Source organism: Bidens hawaiensis, unplaced genomic scaffold, assembly GCF_021521415.1.
Source record: "Bidens hawaiensis isolate Kalapana, Puna unplaced genomic scaffold, B.hawaiensis_p1.1 tig00005498_1, whole genome shotgun sequence".
NCBI classification, from domain to species: domain Eukaryota; kingdom Viridiplantae; phylum Streptophyta; class Magnoliopsida; order Asterales; family Asteraceae; genus Bidens; species Bidens hawaiensis.
Genome location: NW_027491353.1, coordinates 1,329,101 through 1,339,132, shown reverse-complemented (window position 1 = coordinate 1,339,132; position 10,032 = coordinate 1,329,101). Strand labels below are relative to the sequence as shown.

Genomic DNA, 10,032 nt, shown 5'->3' with positions numbered 1-10,032 from the left:
CTAAAACAGCTCGAGACGTTTACACCCAAGACAACAGCTTTAACGTGGAGTGGACATGTGTATATATATAATAATAAAAGGTAGGTGGTGAAAGCCTCCAGCTCACCTCGGCCCGTTTAATCGATAATTAAACCAACCCACCCCCCAAATCCCAATTCAGTCCCCTGAAGAAAATCAATATTAAATTGGGGGCACCAATTTTATTTATTTATGCCCTAATTTCCCCAATATTTTACGTTTCTGGGGAACAAATTCTATTCAATTTCAGTATTATTATTGTTATCATGGGCTGTGCAGGATCATCCCGTGCCAAATCCGACGGTAAATATATATATTTTTTTTAATCTTTTTTTATGTAGTTTGTTGCATGTTTGATGGTATATGCTGATTTTGGATCTGGGTTTTAACTTAATTTGTATAAACTTATCTGGGTTATTCTTAATTTGGTGTTTTGAGTTAGGGTTTTACTTAATCTGATTGATTTTTAATTGGGTGTTTGGGGTTTTAGGGTTTAATTTTGTATGAAGTTCTTTTGTTTGATTAATGCTTGGATTGTATTAGGGGCTTTTTTTGTTGATGGTTTCTAGGGTTTCTGTAGTTAAACTTATTTTCTTCTCAAGTTTTTTTTTATTGTTATTAAAAACTAGTGTTTACGTCGATACAAAAGGCAAATGGATCTTTTTGGATGACAAAACTAAGTTGTTTAAAAATAACATTTGTGGGGTCATAACGTTACTAATCATGACCTGTTGGACACGACTAAGTATTTTTACAGCCCCGGGCGCTAGGAAACCAAGAGTATAAAAGTGTATAATATTTATACTTGTTAAACTATTTGTTGCTTGGTGTTTTAAGATGCAATGGAAGATACACTAATCTTGTGAATAGTACATTGTGAGACAGAAATATGGCAAAAATATACGAAAAAATCAATCAATATATCAATCAATCAATCATGCCCAGTAAAATCCCACCGACAGCAAAGCTATAAGTAGGGTCTGGGGAGGGTGGGATGTAGGCACACCGTACCTCTATCCGAAGGAATAAAGAGGTGGCTTCCAGAGAGACCCTCGGCTCTAAGTACATGTGTATGAAGCAAAATAAAGGAAATCAAAGTTTAACAGTTATATAAAAACTACTACTAATTATAATAATATTAATAATAAGATCACAGTTTAACAGCTATATAAAAGCTAATAATAATTATAATAATAATAATATATGTAAGGGGAATACCATTATGGTATGTGACCTAAATAAGTTAAGTCTAAGCCCTAAGGTATTGAATTCTCTCTAAAAATCCTTAACTTTAATTCTACTTCTCCACGAATTCCTATCCTCAACCATGTCCTCGGAGAAGTTTAGGTCTATCAAATCATGCCTAATCCTCTCATCCCAAGTCAATTTCGGTCGTCCTCTACCCCTCCTCCCCTCTATAGTAATGTTTTCTACGGATCTAACAGGATTCGTCGTCTGTCTTCTCTTTACATGTCCAAACCATCTCAATCTCCACTCTCTTATCTTGTCTGCTATGTTCGCCACCCCTAATCTCTCGCGAAACACAACGTTTGTTATGAGAGGATCCTTAATTGTAGGCAAAAAGGAGTCTTTAATTGTAGGCAAAAGGAAAAAAAAATACTCAACAAATTTGACTTAAGTCGGCAATGCGTTTTCTGTAAAATGAGTTGCTTGCGGGTGTGATATGATGGTCCTGACTTTCTTTTGAGTATTTTATTGGGATTTTTGTTAGCTATTAGCGGCTTTTACAAGTTTCAATAAAAGGTTTTTGTTTGTAGATAGTCGGTCCATTAATTATTAAGCCGCTCACGGTTTGTATGCAGAATGAGTTGTTTACTGGCGTGGCTTGATGTTTTCAACTGTCATCAATTATTAATGGCTTTTAATGATGTTTTAAAAAAAGCTTTGTTCATTTAAATTTTAATAAAAGGCCATCGGTTTAAAGTCGGGCATGGTTATCGAGTTGCATACTGGCGTGGCTTGATGGTCCCAATGAGTATATCTTTGGGAGTTTCGGTAGCTGTTAATGGTTTTTATGACTTTTAGTAAAGTTTTCTTGCTTAAAACATTTGGGCCATCAGTTTTAAAGTCGCGCATGGTTGTGTGCAGAATGAGTTGAATATTGGTCCCAACTTTATTTAAGAATTCCTTTGATTTGTTTTGAGATTTTAGTTGGCAGCTATTAATGGTTTTTATGAATTATAATATTTCGGGCCATCAATTCTAAAGTCGTGCATAGCTGGCTGCAGAATCACTTGCTTAGTGCTGTTGCCTGATGGTCCCAACTTTATTAAGAGTATCTATTTGATTTGTATGGGATTTTATGTAGCTATGAATGTCTTCTTCTATGATGGTTTTTCTAACTTGAACTGTCAATTATGTGGCATTTGAGTAAGGTGTGGTTAACACACGCATAAATCTTAATAGTGTTTGATTGCTGGATTTTGCTTAATGATGTGGGACTATGGTTTCTTCTTTATTGCAGAGCCTATTAAAAAAATAACAAAACCAAAACCATGGAAGCACTCTGAACCAATTACAGGGGAGCAGATCAAGCGTATGCGTGACGAGTTCTGGGATACGGCTCCACATTATGGTGGCCGAAAAGGTAATCGCAACTTCCACTGGTTAGCAGGGTAGGGCCCTGTGAGTTTTCCTTAACGAGTTCTCATGATCACCAGTTTTTTTTTCATTATTTTAGACCTTTAAATGAGTTAAATATTGAATATGGTATTTAATTAGTTTTTTAATTATTAATTATTCGTGTATAGTTAAGTAAATGTAAAATCGACAGTATATCCATCTCTGTTTTCTGATTAACAAGCATTGGTGGGCCCAACGAGTTTTCCTTGACGGGTTCTCAAGATAACTAAAATAAATTCATTATTTGAGACCCCTTTAAATGAGTCGAATATTGAATACAGTATTTAATTGGTTTTTAAGTATTCGTATACAGTAAAGTAAATGTAAAAATTGACAATATATCCATCTCTGTTTTCTGATTTTACAATTATTTTTTGAATATCAGAAATCTGGGATGCACTTCAAGCAGCTGCAGAGGCCGACTTAACCCTTGCACAAGCAATAATAGAGAGTGCGGGTGTCATCGTTCAAAAGGCTGATTTGACTGTATGTTATGATGAGAGAGGTACACATTCATTGAAACTTCAAGTTTCTTGATTATTATTTTTTTTTAAAAAATCATTTTTATAATCAATTTCTTGGTTATCGCAGGTGCAAAATATGAGTTACCCAAGTATGTTTTAAGTGCACCGACAAATTTGATCCGTGACAGTTGAGATTGGAGATGTTGAGACTCGTTTTCTAGCCTAAAGACGTAAATCATGTATATGTTTAGTCTTGGTTTTTATTGTTTTTGCTTGACGAAAAGGTAACCTGGTTTGATCTTTTTTCTTTGAATTTGATATTCATTTTCAAGATGTTTGCTAGAAATATTATGAGCAGTTTCTAGTTGCTATTGGTGTTTTGGATATTGTGTTTGCCCCTTTATGCCAGAAGATCGGTTTCTTTTGGTAATTATATCAACCGTTGTGTCTTATATGAAATCGAAGGAAAACAAGAACATGTCCTTGGTAGTGTTTGAAACGCAAACGCTACCTTAAACAAGTAAAAGGTCCACCATTATTCATTTTGACTTTGCCACCCTAAAAGTCGACCCAATGCACAATGACATGTTCGGCGGTTTTTATATTTGTTTATGTAGGCGTTAAATTTGTTATGAATACAAAATTTTCAACTAGAGATGTGTCAATATAAATGTTTTTAAACATTAATGGGTGTCAAATGTTGTGAAGTAAGAACCATATCCGAATCAGCCCAATAAATTGAAAGAACATAGGGGAAAACCGTTACAAACAATAAATTGAAAGAACCTAGGGGAAAACCGTAACATGTTTGTAACGAGCTAATGACGAATAGAAAAGAATAATGAATATGATGAAATATGATGAATGCATGTGGCTTCTTTTCCCATCTCCTACTATTTAACTCTGATTTTCCGTCCCCGTTTTAAAATGCTCTTGATTATAATCGTTCCGTCTTATATTAGTTGTAACCTTACTTGAATCGATAGAAACCAGTTGGTTAATTATTTATTTGATTATCTTCCTGTTGTGTTAAAATTGTATCACAGCATTGTCGAATGTGTGTAGCAGTGTTGATTAACAGGTGAATTCTAACAATTGTAACTTCATATCAACTAATAAAAGTTTTCATGTATTTAAAATCCCCATGTTTACGCTTTAGAACAAGTTAGATAGGCCGTGTTTTTGTCAACCCGAATACGCACCATGCTTGAATTTGTGCTTCTAAAATAATTTTCGAGTATATATGAATATTCTCGGCTCATCGTTGAGTTGAGTGCCACCCATGAAAACATGTAGAAAACATTACTATAGGGGGAGGAGGGGTAGAGGCCGACCTAAATTGACTTGGGATGAGAGTATTAGACATGATTTGCTAGACCTAAGACTCTCAGAGGACATGGTTGAGGATAGAAATTCTTGGAGACTTAGAATTAAGACTAAGGATTTTTAGGGTGAGAGGAATGCCTTAGCGGTTTTTCTTTACCTGATTTTGGTCACACACCATTATGTTTTCTCTTCTCAGTTAGCTCTATATGGTTTTCTATACATGTATTAGTATTATTAATTTTACTACGTGCTATTATCAATTTTATCACTATTGTACTTTGATGCCCCTTCTTTTTCTCCCATACAATGTTATCTTGAGCTGAGGGTCTCCCTGGAAGCCACCTCTCTATCCCATCGGATAGAGGTACGGTGTGCCTACATCCCACCCTCCCCAAACTCTACTTATAGCTTTGCTCTTGATGGAATTCCATTGGGTATGATTGATTGATATACATTCGAAAACGTTCTCTTATTGAAATGAGGGGTTTGGGTTGTATAATGGGTTTGGATGGGTTTTGGACTTGAGTAAGGTCCAGTTCAAACAGGTTTAAAGGATCATTGGCTGTGCGTCATAATAGGTCCATTGGTTATATTGTTTTTTTATTTTATTTTTTATTTTAATCTTTATAGCCGGTGGCCATGATAGGTGGTATGGGGTAGCAATTGACGTGTTGAGGCCGCGAGTAGAGGTGTTTATAAATCGTTTGATGGTTTGAGATTCAAACGGTTCAGTTTTCATGGTTTAATAGTCTAATGGTTTAGTCTTGTTTCAAACTTGGAACTGACACTGTTTTTTTATTCATAGATACTTTTCAATTTTTGGAATACTTAATTATTAAGTATGACAAACGAACCCAAACCCGACGCGCAGACTCTCGAAACATGTAATATAAGGTATTCGGTATGGGATGAGTATTATGGTATCAGACCTGTTATGTAATTAGTTTTAATAACTTTTGCGGGCATGAGATGGGTTATTAAGTGATACATGATTTAATTACCCGCAAAATGCATACTCGTTTTTTCGAATCATACCAGTAAATGTTGTCCTTTTGTTTTATTTTCTTTTGTCTCCGGGTAAGAGAGTAGTCTACTAATCCACTAACTTTTCAGTTTTTATATTTCTAATTTTCTTGATTAATAGTAATATTTGAAATTTTGAATAACAAGAAGCGTACTTGGGAATCCAAACATGTAAGTTTTAACATAGTAACAACTATGCCCGACAATTAATCGAATGATATTATACATGATATGAGACACGGTTTTACAATCAGGTATTGGATTGAAATATTACTATCCATCTCAAAGTCATTCCATTGTCATCCTTTGCACTTAAAATTATAACACAACCTAATAACTTAATAAAACAGCCGTTCTTAATCGTTAAACCATCGAACAAATGGATTCGATTGACCCACTCACCCAACCCACCGGTGAATCGAAGCCCTAAACACCCATAAAATCTTTATATTATTCTTTTTTTACAAAATAGTACAAGTATCTAGATACCCTTGGCGTAGAGGTAAAAGTTGAATTAAAAGTTTGGGAAGCAGAAAATATTAAAAGAATGGTAGTCGTTGTACACATGTGGATGTCCATGTGCATTTATTCAAACAACACTATTCTAACGTGCAAATATTTTCAACCCCTATATTCATATATTAATTATTAATTTCACCATCGACACTCACCTTTGAAACCATCGAGTCGAACGTGAGGGGGGGCATAGCCTAGATTCTTTTTAGTATATGAGGACCCTCATCACAACTTGATGATCTAGAAACTTTTGATACCGGGGCGAAAATTTATTAGGCTAAAACGGATCGATTAAAAAACGGAGAATAATATGAAATGATTACTAGTTAGGTTATGAAAATTATTTAACAAACTATATATTTATAAAAAAAAATATAGTTATTTAAAATGAAATGTTTATTTGATAACTTGAATTATGAATTAGAATTGGTATTTAGTAAATGCTTCTAGAATTAACAAATATGAGAAAAAATAGATATAACAAATAAAGTTTGTAATGTATAACTTACGTAGGGTAAAGAGTTAGATTTAAAGAGGTTAAACAAGAGCATATTCAATAATGTAAACAAATAGCCTAACTGGAAATACAAAGTTTGTCCCTTTGAAACACAATCAAAAATTGTGAGATCAAATTCTGTAAGATATATTTTCCGGAACTATTCTATAAAAATCTAAGAATAGTTTTTTGTGGGTTTACGGAGACCTAGGTGCCCTGCCCTAAAGGGCCAGATCCGCCACTGTCCATAAGAAGAAAAACACTATTGAAAATGATAATTTGGAAATTTTTAGAATAGTTCAAATGAATTAATATTAAACAACAAATAATTCTTATAGTAAAGGTGAAGCAGGGAGGTACATTGTTAGGTCAACGAGAATTTATATGGTCAAAAAATTGGATTCGAACAGATTAATGTAGCATAACTTATAATGTTTGACCAAAACTGTTAGTTACCATTTAAATGTATGTTAAATTTAACTTTTACAAAAATGATAGGTGTATCCATAAATCCAAGGCAGTAAAGTTAAAGAGAGTATTGGGGTTGGGAAATATTTTAGTTTTATATTTTTGAATGCGTATTATATGTTGGGGAATCATAATTTTTTAAAAACGTTTTTGGGTTTTGCATGTCAGAACCATGTGTGGTAAAATAAAATACAAATCTTACTCCAAATATAATAAACATATAATTTAACTTTTTTACCGTTTAGCTAGGAATTTGTTGTTTTATTATTTGAAAGGCATAGTTGTACTTGTAGTCTTGTAGATATGTTGAGAAATTGTAGCTGTTGAGAAATTGCAGATGTTGACATGGTGTTTGGCAGTTTTTAGGCATTATGTAAAGAGTTGAAAACTTATATTATAGGGGGGAATAGATTAATAAGAGTAAATAAAATTTAAAGAATCGTTCGGTTACATTATTGAATATTGAGTGTATTGTGTTGACGAATATGTATTTACACATTTAATGTACCTTTAGCATTGTCATAGACTCATAAGAAAAATGAGACTTCTTTATGTTACGAGATTCAACTTGAGAGTAAAAATATATGTACAAGAGTGATATTGAGAGTGAGTAGCATGCAAGAAAGTGAAGGGGACTACCCTCTTACGAGGAAACTAGAGAGGTGGAACTAAGAGAGGGTTAAGAGGGTCCATTGATCGTCTTATTGTCGGAATTTGTAAAATTTTCATATATAATAGTCAGAGTTCTTCAAAGAACATGGGTCTACCCCTTATTGTAGTCGAAAAAGAAGAGAACTTTGTGAGGACTCTCTAAATAAGAAGTTTTGGTTTGGTCACTATGAGAAAAAGAGGCATTTATACATATACGTGGTTTGGGCTATTGTGCCTAGATCCGTTTATGTGCATTTATTTAGTAAACAAATCAAATGAACAAGCATTTTTGTTCATTTTGTTAAATAAACGAGCATGAACACATATATTCGTTCAATTCATGGATGTTCATTCATTTACGTTTGTTTATGTCAGTTCTTTTACGATCGTTTATGTTTATTAATATATTCATTCAGTTTGTTTTGACACATTGCCTTGTGATGATGAGCGGAAGCAATAAACAAAGAGAGATAATAATCAAAGAAGAAAAAACGGTTTTGAAATCTAAAACGATTACAACAGAGCCCTTTATATAGGGGAAACAAAAAACTAATATATTATATAAGGGCCTAATTATTATTCGAGCAACACTTGTTTACTTGGCTAAAAGGGTGGTATCTTAAAGGGTGGTTTGAAGGAGATCAAACTTAATTACTTGGTGACCAAAGTATCTATTCTAAAATAAGCTTATTTAATTTTTTTAATCTGATTTGTTTTAGAGTGAGGCTATTTTTTCATCCTAATTCTAGGTTACTTGTTCCATAAGTAGTTTGCATATAAAAAAAACTTGATATGGTTTATTGTTTTCATTATATATCTTCTTTTAGTTTCCGTTTAACAGAAAAGAGTCGTTGACATTTGAACAACGTCGATTGTGTCTTGGGTCTTGACTTGATTATTCATCTATTTAAATGTAAAACTACCTACGTAAGACAAGAAAACGTGCCAAGCTAATTTTAGAAAGATCTGAATGTTGTGAAACTTGGGAAAGTCTTCTCTTGCAAAATTGAGATATTTCTGTTGGTTGGTAATGGCCCCCCGAATTCCACTTGTAGGCAAGACTACGCCCTTTTTACGTTAAAAGGTAATGGGTAGTGTATTTCCGCAAACTAGAAACGTGGAATGCATAAACATTGTGCGATCCATAGACACTGATGGTCCATGAGAGGGGAAAGTCACAACAGTGAAAGGGGGGAAGAGAAGAAATCCGTACTGCTCGTGAGGAAGGAAAGAAAGAAAGAAAAGTTGTTGGCTTGTGAGGATATGATGACGAGCATGGTAACGTGATGACCTCTTTGAACTTCCGCGTTTGTGATGATATAACTAATGACAAGTGGTTTGCCCCCGTGAGAGTTTGAACAACCCTCTCATAATCATAGCCTACATACTAGTGGACCGCTAAACAAGACCTTCACTTGAACTCATTCATCGGATTTTCCAAAGTATATATAACACAATCAAGTGTAACTATACACCTTTTTTTTCTTTATAAGGTCGTGGGCTATAAGATATATATTTTTCTGACCTTTGATGCAGGCAAGATCCTATTCCCTACAAAATTACTAAAATATTTTATAAACTAATAAAACTTTTGCCCACAAAAGCCATGTTTAGTAAGCAACTTTTGACCGAAAATATGATTCTACTTGCTTATAAAGGTTAAAATATTAACAGCCGTAACTTTTTCTAACTTGAAAGCTGTTTGTGTATTCTACCAATGAAGTATACTTTTTACTCATGGAGGATCTATGTCATTTTTAAATAGAAATTTCTTTTAACGATCATTTGGATTATTGACGGGTTACTAATTCACATGATCATCTTCATTTCAATCTCAGGAGGAAACACTGTTGGATTTTATGGTCGTTTCGGGTCAAGTCAACGCGACCGACCCGAATTTGACCCGGACTGAGTTACACCGGGGGTAACAAGATAATGGTCTACTTAAACGTTTACGCTAATTAGGCCTGACAAGATTAATTAGATGGACTGAACATTGATTAAAAGGCTTTGTTTGTTATTTGGGCTTAAGCCCAAGTTGGTTTAATTGTTAAACCCTAAATAAGTTACCTATAAATACATTAGTATAATTTCTATTTAGGGTAACCTTAACAAAACAAAATCCTAGCTGCCTCCCTTGAATCCGGCGCCGTTTTCCGGCCAGCCGGTTTTCCGGCGAGTGTTTTCCGGCCATTATTTACACCACACAACCACCACCTTGCATCCTTTGGTCACCGCAAGCACCACCGCAGTCCTACACGATCTCCGGTGCTGCTAAAGTTGGTTTCGCGTTTTTCCGGCGACCTGGTTCGTCTTCTCCGGCGAGCTTCGGTTTTCCGGCGAACTCCTTTCCAGTGATTTGAAGCTGCTGTTGTTGTTTGCTGCCTTTTGCCGTCCATTATAGTTGCCGGATCTGAGGATTATCAC

The 10,032-nt window shown here is 34.4% G+C and overlaps 1 protein-coding gene across 1 annotated transcript; it reads left to right on the top strand.

The window, feature by feature from the left end:
• Positions 1–241: 241 nt before the first annotated feature.
• Positions 242–3,493, top strand: LOC143629978 (uncharacterized). Its single transcript, XM_077099111.1, has 4 exons — positions 242–321; positions 2,504–2,626; positions 3,047–3,166; positions 3,253–3,493. Exons 1-4 carry the CDS (start codon positions 285–287, stop codon positions 3,315–3,317), a joined length of 345 nt encoding a protein of 114 aa, XP_076955226.1. The 5' UTR covers positions 242–284; the 3' UTR covers positions 3,318–3,493.
• Positions 3,494–10,032: the final 6,539 nt, after the last annotated feature.